General features: G+C 38.2%; 1 protein-coding gene across 1 annotated transcript in view; it reads left to right on the forward strand.

Moving 5' to 3' along the window:
- Positions 1-772: 772 nt before the first annotated feature.
- LOC113050125 (guanine nucleotide-binding protein subunit alpha-12-like) overlaps positions 773-14,358 on the forward strand; it is a 28,474-nt gene continuing 14,888 nt past the window's right edge. The window contains exons 1-2 of the mRNA XM_026212827.1: positions 773-1,539; positions 12,110-12,325. Coding sequence (XP_026068612.1) covers positions 1,216-1,539; positions 12,110-12,325 — 540 coding nt within the window. The 5' untranslated portion in view covers positions 773-1,215. The remainder of the gene's footprint in view (positions 1,540-12,109; positions 12,326-14,358) is intronic.

The following is a 14,358-nucleotide window of genomic DNA, read 5'->3' on the forward strand; positions in this document are numbered from 1 at the left end:
TCACTGTACGTGCTTAACAGATTTATTAGACCACCTGTCGCAATAAAGAGAAAACACAAATATTTTAGAAATCTGTCAAAAACTTGTTTATAACTAAAGATGTTATTGTCATTTATAAGGCAAATAACAAACTGAAACAAATAAATACAGTAGTTTTTATTCACACATAAACAACTTAATATTTTGTGTGATCTACTTTGGCTTTGATAACAGCTTGTATTCTTGCTGGCATTGTTTTATCTATTTTTTCTACAGTCTTTGTTGTTATTGATTGTCTCTTGAAAAAAATTGAAAATATAAAGTGTTTTTTATTTTCTTGTAAAACAGTGAATTCGAAAATGTATGTTAAACAACAGTAATTATATTCTAGCATTAGAAACACTAAAACTAAATAGCTTACACTGATGTATTAACCATTCGAGAAACATAATTAAATTATTTTGGTAATAACTAATACTGTTGGTTTAGGGCAGCTGTGGCACATTGGATGGTGGTGGTCTAATAAATGTGTAAAGCACTAAATAGATTATGAATGAAACATGAATGCACATATTATGTTTCCAAGGGCTTGGTGCATGTGTTTTAAAAACACATTTCCTCAACATCCTTGTCCAAGTGTTTCATGCCAATTGTTTGCATCATATCTTTGCCAGGGTTCTTGTAAAATGTTATTACGTCCACACGGACAGTAGTGCATGCTAGACAGCTAGGGGCCACTATAACAGTGACATTTCTGACACTGGCTGGAATCCCCCTCATGTCAGTACAAACGCCCATCTCAACAGCAGGAGGGGCGTCAGTCCGGAGACAACCTTCCCAGAGCTGCGAGCAAACATCGCTCCTCCAGAATGAACTTTTGGAACTTGTCACGACGCTAAAGGAATACGGTTTCCCTCTAAATATAATCTCCTGAGCACATCCAGAATTTTTATGCATTTCTTCATAGTTTTAACGGACAACAGTGTCGCTTTGCTGGGGAAGGAGCTCTTCAGTGTGCAGGCTTTTACATAATGTCTTTATAATGGAGGAAAATGCTTATTGTGTTTCAGCTTTTTCCTTTTAGTGTTTGTTTTAACCGGTGAATATTCAGAGCAGATGTTTGCCGGCGCCAGCTGAGTCTACTCCATGTAGGTTTTGTTTAAAATTTAAAGTAAAGTCCTTTGGCACTTTAATGAATACATCAGGTGGTAACTAATCGCGTTCGAGTTGGAAAGGATGGCTGGCGTGGTGCGCACCCTGAGCCGGTGTCTGCTGCCCGCTGAGGCCGCTCACGATGACAGGAGCAACGGGAAAGGACGAGGAGACCGCGAGCGCGATGCGAACCAGGAGCGCGAGGCGAAGCGGCGCAATCGCGAGATCAATGCCATGATCGCGCGCGAGAGGCGCTCGGTGCGGCGTCTGGTGAAGATCCTGCTGCTGGGCGCTGGAGAGAGCGGCAAATCCACATTCCTCAAGCAGATGAGGATCATCCACGGAAAAGAGTTTGACCAGAAAGCGCTGCTCGACTTCAGGGATACGATCTTTGAGAATGTCATCAAGGTAACGGTATCAAGCGTGACAGTTTGCGTGAGGCTCGGTTGTTTCTGACGTCATGGTTGTCGGGTTTTGTTTGTGAACAGTTTTGTTAATTCGTTTCGTTTATAAATTATTATTTATTAAAGATTTTATAAAAATATATATTTATAAGACTTATATATATTATAAGACATTTTCAGCATATATATTTCATTAAAGAAATAGATTAAAAGGTATAGGTAGGCAGGCAAATACAGATAGATAGATAGATAGATAGATAGATAGATAGATAGATAGATAGATAGATAGATAGATATTTGTATTTAGTTTATATATTTAATCATAAGAAATTTAATTGAAAACAGATGGATAACTGTAAGGATAGATAGAAAGAAAAAATAGTTAATTAATGATCTTAATAAAGTAGAACTGTTGTATTGCATCAAAACGTATTAAATGATGTTGTGTTAGGTTGTGTAGTTATTCTAAGGTCACAAAGGCTGGCTTGTTTCCTGCTGAGACATGCACTTTTGTCCCAATAAGTAAAACAAACATTCTCTACAGAAATGGGAAACACAAATAAATGCATTTTTTGCATTCAGCATAATTAATACTTCCCCAAAGTTTGTGCTTCAGCCATCAGAAAAAAAGCTCACATGAGCTCCCATCACATGTACTGTCATACTAACAGGCTCACGAGTTACTATCAGTTTTTTCCTTACATATTAGATGAGCTAAATCTAGATGTCCAGATCTAGTTTCGAATACCCAATCCATGCGAAAATGTTAACATTTCCTCTTATGTATCTGACTAGCCTATTTCTTTTTACTGTTAGTCATGTGATGGTTGCTTTAGGCATCTGCTCTACCACAAAGCAGAATCCCAAGGGATTGTTCCTGGTTCATTTCCCTTTAAGCATGTCTATTTAAGATATCTGTGTTTAATAACAGTGGCTTGGCTCACAGTTCTGATTTAACGAGAAAGGAGTGATAATGTATCCCAGAATGTGTGTGCGAGATGAGATAGTGGGCCTGGGGCTGTTGGAGTTACTGAGGAACAATTTGTAGCTTTTCTGGTAAAAGCAATCTTTTCATAAACCAGGAATCCCAAATCAGCATCTTAACATTTGCAGGCTGGCAGATGTTCTCTCGTAATTACCACAAGACGAAGCTTAGCTGTCCTTACAATTAGCAGTGCATGGAGTCAGTTTGTTTGGTCTAGGTTCATTTTTCCCTCTCACTTATGAACAGAGAGATTGTGTCTGACTTATCGTTGTGATCAGCTCATGTGCTTTCTGAGCTCACGTGTCTTTGGATGTCTCAATATGTCCTGATTTTTCCCCTATCTGTGTACGCTCTGGGCTTGTGTCTTCCTCTCTTTATCTCTTACTTGGTTTTACATTTGGTTTGGGAAGTTTACTGATGGCATCTGATGTGATCATAGCGAGAAGCCTTTGAGAATAGCTGAAGACTCTGATTACAGCCTGCATCTATGTTACAATAGAGATAGAGAAGATCTAACAGTCTTTTCATTTTGTTCAAGATGTCTATGTGCTTAACAAACACTAGCTGACTGAGTCAGAGCTTTTCTGCGCTGTTTATTTATAAAAGAGCTTTGTTAAAAAGCAGCAGTGTGTTGTGCATTGTCTTGTCACTGTCATCTTTATGTGGTACTCTGATTTTATGTTAGATGGGATGTAATTATATGGATCAATGGCATAATGCATAATCAATTTGGTCTTATTTTATAATTTATTAAAATACAAAAAAATTCACACAACAGGCAGAAACATGGAGAAAACATTAAGCAGGAAATAATATTGTAGTGAGGACCCCTACAGACTCTCACGACTGTGTATAAGGCCAAAAAGTATTTTAAAAAATCAGACAATTTGACCGGTTTGTTCAGGATGTGAAATATCATGCGGTGCAACTCCCCCAAAAGTAATGATAAAACATGAATTAATAAATACATGATAGATAAATAAATAAATACAAAACTTTGAATTTGAAATATGTGAAACTGTTTAACTAAATGCAACTACACTAATCAATAACCAAATCTTAATATACTGTTGCATTGCATCAAAACTTCTTAATAATTATGTTGAGTTAGATTAAGTTATTGTAAGGTTACCAAGGCCATTGCCCAAACTTTCCTTTTGCAAATTTTTATTACAAGTAAAACAAACATGACCTAGACAAATAAAAAACACTAATAAATGCATGTTTTTTTTAAATAATCATTAAGATTTGTACACTTACATGTATTCAAGGTGTAAATATATTTTTAAGTCATTAAATTAAAATGAAAAAAATTTTTTTTTTTCAAACCAACTTGAATACAGTTGGATTACAGTTCTACGAACATTAAAAAAAATATATAATGAATGCATTTCTTCTCTATTGTACATAAATATGTCTGTGTTCTGGCAAACTATGATGTTATTTTATTCAGTGGGAAAATAAAATGATAAATATCCCTATCCTTGGTCTTGTTATTTTACCCACAGTTTGGTCAAAAGCTGTGCTGCCAGATCAGAGGTCTGGCTCGGTGGAAGAGTTTTGCTTTATATGGAAAAGTTTATGTTTCTCAGGAAGTCAGAGCAGAGGTCCACATGTTCCAACTCCATGGTTCTTGTCCACCAAACATTTAGCCAAACTGCCAGACATCAAATCATGCATCCTTCCCACAGCCAGACAAACGTGTAAGCTCTTGTCCATATAGTTTTCAGTGTTGTACAGAGGCAGAGCCAAAAGATTCATTTTGTTTCGATTGGGACTGATTGTGATCAGATCCTCTTCCAACCCATCCGGGGAGCAAAGCAGCAGAACTGAGTTTTCTTTTTTTCTGTTGATGATGCCATCTCAGTTTATTTTCAGTAAGACCCCTTCCACACAAAGTGAATAGGGAGCTGAGGTAAACATTATAATGTAGTTCTGATCTCTTTCATTAGCTCCAAAGGGAAATGCTGAGGCCTGTGTTTTGGAGCATCTGCATGTATACAAGAACTTGAAGTCAGCCCTAAATGTATGTGTTGGCCCTTATTACATGGTCCACTCACTGCCCTGCCAGTCAAGTGAAAAGTGCAAATGGTCGTGAAGAATGTGCCAAAGGTTTTGTGTTTCTGGATAGTTTACCATGGCTTCTTGTCACCAGTCAGTTGTTAAACATCTCTAAAGTTTATAAAAAAAGGATATGTTAAACCTTTAGTTCGATTTGAGAAACTTTTTTGGGGTTTAGGAAGCAAAAAAATAAGCCTATTACATGAACATTTATAGGACACTATAAAACTATATTATATTACTAAAAACGAAGTATATATAACTCTTTTATGTTTTGGGTTGGATTCTTATTAACCGTCAAGGTTTTAAAATTCTAAACGTCATTCATACGTTATGTGTAAGATGAGCCAATGGGCAGTTGACCACCGTTACCCACTGTTTCACAAGTTCACCCTTACATCTAATCTGAAAGCGGATAGTAGGCATATTTTGGCGTGCTGTCCTGGGGGAGGGGTCCGGGCCCGGAGCATAGCCCAAACACAAATAACCCCCCTAGCCCTAATTTGGGTTAAATATATTAGAAGTGAGGAGTTGGGGTGGAGGAGGGATCCCGAAAAACTCATGGGACAGGAGGTAGGAAGACTGGATATATATACTTTGTGTGCTAGTTAAGATGATTAGCTAAATGGGATGCACCTGTACCAAATTGGATGATTGGATGATCGTGCTCCTCCAGAACTAAGTTTTAATAAAACTCCATATCTTGGCAACTGTCATGTGATCATATATTTTGGGTCCATCCATCATATCTTCCAGACAAGGAGAAACACATGAGAGGAGTGGAAGGCACCCATTTACTTAAAAAGCTATTTTGGCTTGTACAAGTAACATTTTTGCATGTCAGATGTAATGGCTGCTACATCAAAGCAAAGGTCTCAAAATATTTATGATGCACAGATGTGATTTAGCAACATATAAAACCATGCAAATCATTTAGATAAATATCTTAATTGGTAAAGTAGCTAGTTTACAGTTTAAAAATGGCAACTATGAGGCAAAGTGAGACAAATGCAAATCTTGCGGCGTAAATAAGACAGTGTTTATGGTCTTTTTGGACAGGATAAAAGATATTTAAACCGTTTAGGTGGGTGTGTCTGCTGCGCACTGCAGACACATGTAATTGATCCATCACAAAATATAGACTATTTCTTTATGTATGTAATTATATAGGAATTATTAAACATGAACCTATTGGTATCAGAAGTGGATTTGAATATATTACAACGAATAATACAATAGCCTCTGTTAATATTGCTCTATAATAAAATTAAAAACTTAACTTACTATCTTGCAAATAAAGCTTCATGTCTTTAAATCCGTACTGTATATAGTCAGTTATTTCTCTGAATAAATTATGATGTGTATATTTTTACAGTCCGCCTGATGTTTATCATGGTGTTCGCTACTGAACGTAGCTTTTTAATAATTAGGGGAAATTCCCGACATTTTAAAAAAATAACTGTTTACAGGCCTAGGGTGTTTGCATTGTAATAATGTAAAGAGATACTAAAAATGTAAGGTGATATTTTCTCATGAAAATCATACAATTTCCTATTAATTCAATAAAAAGTTTACGTATACTAGGGATTACCAATATGTCGGCGCGACGGCTTCACTGTCATGACGTCAAGAACAATCCAGTTCCCTGTCAAGGGAACTTCAAACTGCGTCCTCTGAAGGGACACTATGGGGAACACCTCGTCATGACCTGACTTACAGAGCATTCAGGCTATCAATTTTTACCTATCATGTGCAATGCTCTACCAATTGAGCTACAGGAACACGTTTTACATGTAGTATAGTAAATGGACTGCTTTTATTTGAGTCAAAATATTTTTTAACATGGCTAAATCAACTTATATTAGGCTACAACAACAAAAGTCAGGTCAGGATAAGGTCAGTTAGAAATAGCCTAAACATCCTTAGAGTAAATTGCAGAGTTTCCGTTTTTACAGCGCTTTTATTGACATGAAGTTTCGTTTTAGGAAGTATAAAAGTTCCACATTGTTGTGAAATCTTTTGTAAAATGATTTGCAATTCATGTAGTTTAGTTTAGGTCTTTATTTATTAATTTAATTAAAGTGGGGATTTATTTATTAATTTTTTGTAGGACAGTACAACAGTGGCCAATAAAATGAAAGTGATAATACTTAATTTCACAGTCTAAAGATGGGGTGGCTTGAGAACTAGACTGGAGACCTTTTTTGTCAGCGATGAAGTCAAGGTCAGATTGGAATAGTTCCACAATGGTGGTCTCTATGGTGTTGCAGTATCCCACAGTCCACAGAGCCAGAGGAAATGCTTCTCCTCAGTGCACAGACAGTGAATGCCACAAACAATGGCGATTCAGTCGTGGCATCATCACCATCTGTCATCGCCCATCCCTCTGAAGGCTTTAGGATGATGACCATGTTGGTGATGTTTGTTTCACTGATACCAACCAGTCCAGACTTTTTCTCAGGGTTGGAAAAAACTAAAACAAACAATCCCAGAGGTTAACAGTCGTGTGAGCGAATCTCGGCCTATGTGCTGATCAAATTATTGGTTATTTTAAAGATAACATTATCTTTATTTCAGCCACTTTACAGTGGCAAAGGTCCAGGAGATAGTCCTTTCAACTTCTTTCCAGATCCTTCCAGTAATGCCTTTTCGATATTATTGCACTATTTGCCCTCAGTCTGTGGAGGTGTTCTGGAAAAAGTTTTAAACTGTTTTTAAAGTCAATGTTTATTTTTAAAGAAATACTTGTTAGATAAAATCTAAATTGAATGAAATCCTATCTCACTTGTTTGATGGCTTGTTGATCCAATCAAAACCAGATGGATAAATTCAATTCCCACCCTATTTCATTTAATATGGTAATAGAATGCATTAATAAAGCTAAATGTGTTGTGGGTACAGTCTTTAATGTCCAAAAAAAAATGATTTGATACAGCACAGTCAGCCTTTCCTGCCTTGTTTTTGTTAACCCACATTGAATAAGCTGAGTAATTTATGTCTGGGAATTTATTACTTCCTAGATCAATAGCTAGATATCTAGTCTTTTCTGTTAACTCTTTAGTGGCCTTTTAGAAAGCTATCTTTGATAGTAGAGTGATCTAAAGACTGACCTTATACTGACACTGCATGTTGGGACAGGATAAGATCTCACCTCCGTTTAGCCCCTCGTACCCCTCATTCATCACTCTGACCCTTCAAGAGTCAGTTTCCCTATTGCAAAGCTCTTGATCTCTTGTGCAACGGGACACCATTGGCAGTGGAGCATTTCCTCTGTTTACTACATCCTTGAGAAAATAGTTGTGGTTTTCGGTCACTGCCCAGAATGTGTTTTTGCGCCATCATCCCAAGGATAGTGTGTATGGATGAGCATGTTACCAAAAAATTAAGAAACCGAAAGGTTTAAATTCATACATCCTGCTCAAACTATGTTTGCGGGGGAGGATACAGGAAGTTGCTGATGGGTGACACAGGGAGAAAACATATATCAAGCCCATCTTCCTGCGTGATAAATCTGAGAGTTTCTCTGTGACCGGAGTCTTGGGAGGCTCCTTCACAGGCAGCTTGTTTATGGCTAAGGAGTTGTTGCTGATTTAGCTGTGGTTGCTCAGCGGTGGGGAACCCGTGAGTGGCTGCCTGGTGCGCTTCCCACATCTGCTTACTCTGCGAAATCACAGCTCTGCCATTACCACCACTGGAGTAATTACTGTGCTTGACACGCAGGGCCCGTTTAATGCATGTCAGATGAGGGCCAGCGGATAGGATTCGCTGTCAGCTGTGTCTCTCTGCAGAAACCAAGATCCCTGAATATCATGTGTGTTCTACATTCAGGAAATCCCCCTTTGTCGACAAACAACAAGGGAACATCAAGAATTGTCTGTTGTAGACTTAAAAAAAAAAAACACATGGAAAATGTCTGTGGCTTTTTTGCTTGAGACTTACAAAACAAGTCTCTTTGGAAGATGCCATTTAAAACAAACACTTAGGGCTTGTTTTTCAGGAGGCATTTCAGAAACGATAGGAGCCCTGCTCACGGCGAGGTGAGGTTTTGGTGGCTTTCGGAGCTATTTTTGGGACTTTGCCATGACTCAGGAAGAGATTGGAAGCCCTGCAACTGACCTCTCCACTGTGATAAAGCTGCCTAGCCACTCTCTCTTTTCTTTCACCCTGACTGTGTCAATGGTTCCAGAGGACAGGAGGATACGTCTACGCTTTCCTGATAGTGCTGGCCAGAAGTAGGTGAAAGGTCAGAGATGGATGGGTGGGTTTGGGAGCTGCATCTTAGAGACAGTAAAGGCAGTTTTGCCCCTAGGAAAGTACCCTGACAACCCTGGACTAAGGCACACTATTGAGAGGATTAAGAAGAAACAGTAGGGAGGCCTTAAGCACGAACAACTGTTTACATTTGATGGCTTGGGAAATCTTGGGTTTGGGAGGTGGGGGAATCTCAGGATTTGATGGAGACAGCCAGACTAACAGGACTGTACCGCATTCATTTCCTGTCGCTGCACGCGGTTTTAATGGTTTTGCAATGCAACCGTCTTGTGTTGATGTACAGATCCTTCACACCTGCGGACGATCTAAGAGTTTTCATTGTCCTTATGCTCAACCCATTGACCTGACGTGCATAAATGCCATTAAATTCACTCGTCCGGTCCACTGGGTTAAATCCCACAAAGCACCTGTGCCTGAGGGACCCTTTATCTTCTTCTGAGACAAAGACTCGCTAGGCGCTCTAATTACTGTAGCATACGTTTGCTCAGGTCACTTTTGAGTGCTTGTGTTGATGATTCATATGTGGCCCTATAGAACAGAGGAAGAGGCCCGGGACCCCCTTCTGGGACCCTGAAAATCAGGATGTTATTCCAGTGCAACAAAAGGAGGGAAAAATGTGTTGCAAAGAAGGACTTTGCCTCGGTTGATAGTACTGCAGTTATTATCAAGAAAAGTCAATGGCCTTATGTTACATTTACAAAGTGTCTCATGATATTCCTGCTCTTCCACAGAGCTCAACCCTCCTGGTAACTGCCAAAGGCTCAGTTCAGGGTTTTGTGTATTCGTTGTTATGCTTGGAAGCGAAGAGGCTCATTACGGAAGTTTAGTTTCAGTGCGATTGCTGTTCTCAACAGAGCTTTCTGGAGATGTTTTCATTTTTGGCTTCAGAGTTGAGTGTTTCAGTTCTGGGATCTTTTGAATATACATGTCGTGACTGAGTGGTTGCAGTCTATGCTTCTTCTAAATCAGGGGTCTGCAACCTTTTCAGCATGATGTGTCTTTTTTTTTCTGGTTAACCACAGTGCCAACAAAACCCCCCACTTTTAAATTATTTTGTACACTTTTTTTTATAAATTGTTTTTTAAACTTTTCAAAAGTTTCATGAATAAAATATATACAGTGTGACAGTACGGAAGGAACATCAGTGTATGTGTGTATGTGAGAAGGCCAATGCATTAAAAGTGTACAGTTTAATCACTGTTCTAAATTGATGCACCCCCCCTCACACACACACACTGCTGGCACACAGATCTGAGATCACGCTGTGCAAAAAGTAACATTCAGAAAGCTCATAAACTTGCCGCGTGACTTTTATTAATCGATACTGAATCGCTACATTATATATCTCAGCACGGAGGGGGGTAAAATGTTGCTTTAAGTAAAAACTCAGCTTCATTGTTTGAAGACAGAGAGAGACGCAGACAATTTACACATCTCTCTGTCTCTTTCTCTTTCTCTCTCTCATTCTCAGAATGGCCATATTTGAGAAAAAAATGTGAGTAGTTTGCATCACTGGATATAGCTGTCGGTCATTTAACATTTCTATTGTAAAATATATCGTTAAAAGTTGACTAATATTAAATGATTTGCAGCTTCATCTAAGCTTGCTCTCTTTAACGTTAAACTCACGCTTCGCATTCTGCTTCTACAGGATCAACAGTAAACCCTGCTTACTTTGATTTGATTGGCCATTTCAGTCATTTTGTCCGCTGAGGCTTTGATCTGAAGCTCTATGTGCAGCAGTCGCGCATGCATGAGTAGACTAGCGGAAGTTAATTCTCACACTTTAATAGTATTTATACCTCCTAACAGGCTGAGTGACTTATAATTGCCTAAATATATGTATGCAGTTTTCCCTATTGCTAGTGAGCCAGCGATTATCCCTCTGCGTGCTACTGTTAGTACACGTGCCGTAGGTTGCCGACCCATATTCTAAATGCAGTACAAACACACTTCAGATTCATCTTTATATATTTTAAGGGACCATATTCTTGACTGATATATTATACTTTTCTTAATTTGTAGTATTTTTTTTTTTTTGTGTGTGTGCAATTTTTTCCCCCCGAGGTACAATTATAATGCTAGTCAAGGTTTTTTGCCTCAAAAGAGTAGTAGTTTTACAAAATGTTCTACCTTCTTTCTGACATTTTTGTTTAAAGGCCTGTTCACACCAATGCAAGAAGTTTGGTCAGACTTTCACATTTGAATTTGTCCATTCAGACTGATTTGTAAGAAGAGTAGCGTGACAGACACAGTGATGAAGCTCGTATGTGTTTGCAGTACACAAGGCAAGGACGGTTAAGACAGCTGACTCCACTGTGTGGCCCTGTCTCTCTCTCTCTCTCTCACACACACACATGCGACGCACAAAACTCTGCATTTGAACACTCAATTGCAAATACTTTAACTAATTAAAAAAAAATACTTACAGTAACTGATTCAGAAGTGCCAGGTTGTAGTAGCAAAGTCAGAATTACCTCCTCTCCTAGGTTCACGAAACGGTCGTCCATAAAATGCATTGCTGTTCTGTTGTAAGTAATCTTAAAGATTCCTAAATGCATCTACTTTCGGAAGGCCAAATAAAGTGCTTTTGCTTTCACCTAGATACACACAGCATCTCCCTGACACACTAACTGCGGTTACTGAAACCAAGCCTTCTTTGCGTGAACATTTGGGCGGCATTACAAAAATATTTCCACATAGTGACGTGGACATGAGGGGGCGGGTTTGAATGAGCCGTTTTAGGGGGGGCGTGGCAGAGTCGCTACTTTTATAAAGAATATCTTTTTGGATTTGAGACTTTAGTCTTTCAATTGCAATTTTACACATTTCTACATGGACCAAAAGCTTGTAACACTCCAAAGAGAAAGGAAAAATTTAAATGGCAACACTCTTTAACACTCAGTGAAACATGTACAAAAGGTATTAAAACCAAAATAAAATTTATCTGGTCAATTCGATTTTAAGACTTTAAGACTTTGATAATTATTTGTCGCTTTTAACATAAACAGTTGGTAAGTGGCTTGAAACTGAGCGTGGGAGATTTACAGAGACAGAATTCTAGCAGGTTTAAAGTGTGCTGTGGGTGTTACATGAAGACGTTGCAACTATCATTATTTTGTCTCCAGAAGAATTGTTTCATCATGCTGTTATAGAAGCTCAGCTCCAGAAGACACACCCTGCTGCTATTATACACTCCAGAGAAACATGGCATTAATTCTCTCTCTCCTTCTCTTTGTTTTTCTTCTTCTCAAAGGGGATGCGGGTACTAGTGGATGCCCGAGACAAACTTGGCGTTCCTTGGCAGAACTCTGAGAATGAGAAGCATGGCATGTTTGTTATGTCCTTCGAAAACAAAGCAGGCATGCCCGTCGAACCCTGCACCTTTCAGCTGTATGTCCCAGCCCTGCAGGCACTCTGGAATGATAGTGGCATCCAAAAAGCCTACAGCCGACGGAGTGAGTTTCAGCTGGTGAGTGTAACCACAATACATTTCCTGAAAACCTGTGCCATCTGGATATTCTTCACAGGAAGAGCCACAGGGCTCTTTCGGTAGTTGGCAACATGTGTTCTAATAAAACAAATAATCTATTATTTACCTGGGATAAGTGCACTGCTCAAGGGCACATTCAGATAACAATTTAATTAACCTTTGGAATATATAGTGATATTATTAAGTCAGATTCTTTAGGGAAAATAATTTGGCTAAATAAATACAAATACATAATTAATTTGTATTAATAATAATTAATTAAGTGCACTACTGTTAAAAAGATTTAGTTATTTTTTAAATATTCTTCATGCGAGGTATACATTTTACAAGTAAATGTGTTCACTGAGAATCAAACCCATGATCTTTACCAGTTGATAGCCAAAAGGTTATGGGAAATATGGTAATATTTCAGTGTCGTTTAGATGGAAATCTTTGGCCTAGCTATTAAAGCTAGACACTGGGAGACCTTAATTAAGCCTGCTGAGTGCAGAAAAGCAGAGGAAGCTTGACTTATTTATGTTCATCTCATCTCAGCGTGTACGTTGCCACAGGACTTTAATGAGATCGGAAGCTGTGCACAGGAGTCTCTCAAACTCGAACCGCTATGACTGCGCACTGGAGCGATGCGATTCACATACACCTCTCTGTCACAATACCTCTGGATCTTTATGAATTTTTAAGCTTTGCTGAGAGTCCTGAAGATCTAGGTCAATGGAGCAGGATGGAGGACAGAATAGACTGCGAGGAAACCTGTGAGGAAATGGCACAAATTTCCCTTCATGCATGAGATGGTTTGCCTTCTTAATGCTCATGTTCTTTTGTCTATAAAGAAAGGGAAAAAAAACTTCATAAAATGCCATTTTCCACAGAAATTGAGAGCATCTCACTGATCTGATTATTTTGATGATGTAGCTCTTGACCTAAGGCTAAGAACATAGGTCTGTAATCTGATATCTGTCTTTGGCTCTTATATGAGGAGTTCATCTGTGGACAGACTTCTGCCCTCAAAACCCGCTGCATTTTTGTTTCTTTTTCACAAGTGGGTTTGCATCACTGGCTCATGCTATACACATACAGTCTTGTTTTCTTAAGGAATTTCTGTAAATCCAAAATAATAATAATTATTATTATTATTATCACAGTATCATAAGACATTTGGATGAAGCAAGTTATAAATCAGATATTACTCAGATTGGACATGTTATTGTGTGCTCAATTTAGATTTTAACAATTTTTTTTTTTTCAATGTTTATCATTTTTAATGACCAAGTTCAGTAGTGATATTTGTATAGCAGGGTGGCAAAATGCCTACATATATTTAATGCTGATATAGCCTATAATACAAATGAATGATAGTAGATAAGATTTTCACGAAATGCTGAAATTATTTCAATATTAACTTCAATATTAAAAAGAAGAACAAAATACAGGATCTTTGTAGATTCTGGATCTAACAATGACCAGAAGGGCAATTTATACTGCAGTAATGTTTTAAAGATAGACCAGGAAAGAGATGGAAGTGAGTATTCCAGAGTAGTATGGTTAAATAATTTAGAAAAAAGTATTCCATCTAATTAACAGATCTCTGCTATGCAATGTCTGTTGTTTTTTCCCATTGCAAAAGAAGATTAAAAGAAAAAAACATAACCCAAAACACAGCACTTTAACTATAGATACAACTAGAGAATGACTTGAGTTGAAACCTAGTGCATCAAATAATGGATAAAAAATAATAAATACAGTCAAATCAGAACATCTTACATCTAAAAATCTTGTAACATCCATCATCTAGGGGAATAAGCTTTTTAAGTATACTTGTCACTGTAAAGCCATTATTTGCATATGTTTTGCCTTAATGGAACATGTGTGACGTCTGTGGAGTTTGACCCTGCTGTTTTTCCTTTCGGTCTGTGACATGAGTCTTCTGACCCTATATGGGTCATTACGTTGAACTGGCCATCTGGGCTAAAGGGTTGGTGCCCCAGCCTCCCTCAGTCTCTTTTTTGTTTCTC

The sequence above is a fragment of the Carassius auratus genome, chromosome 3 (genome assembly GCF_003368295.1).
Source record: "Carassius auratus strain Wakin chromosome 3, ASM336829v1, whole genome shotgun sequence".
Lineage (NCBI taxonomy): Eukaryota > Metazoa > Chordata > Actinopteri > Cypriniformes > Cyprinidae > Carassius > Carassius auratus.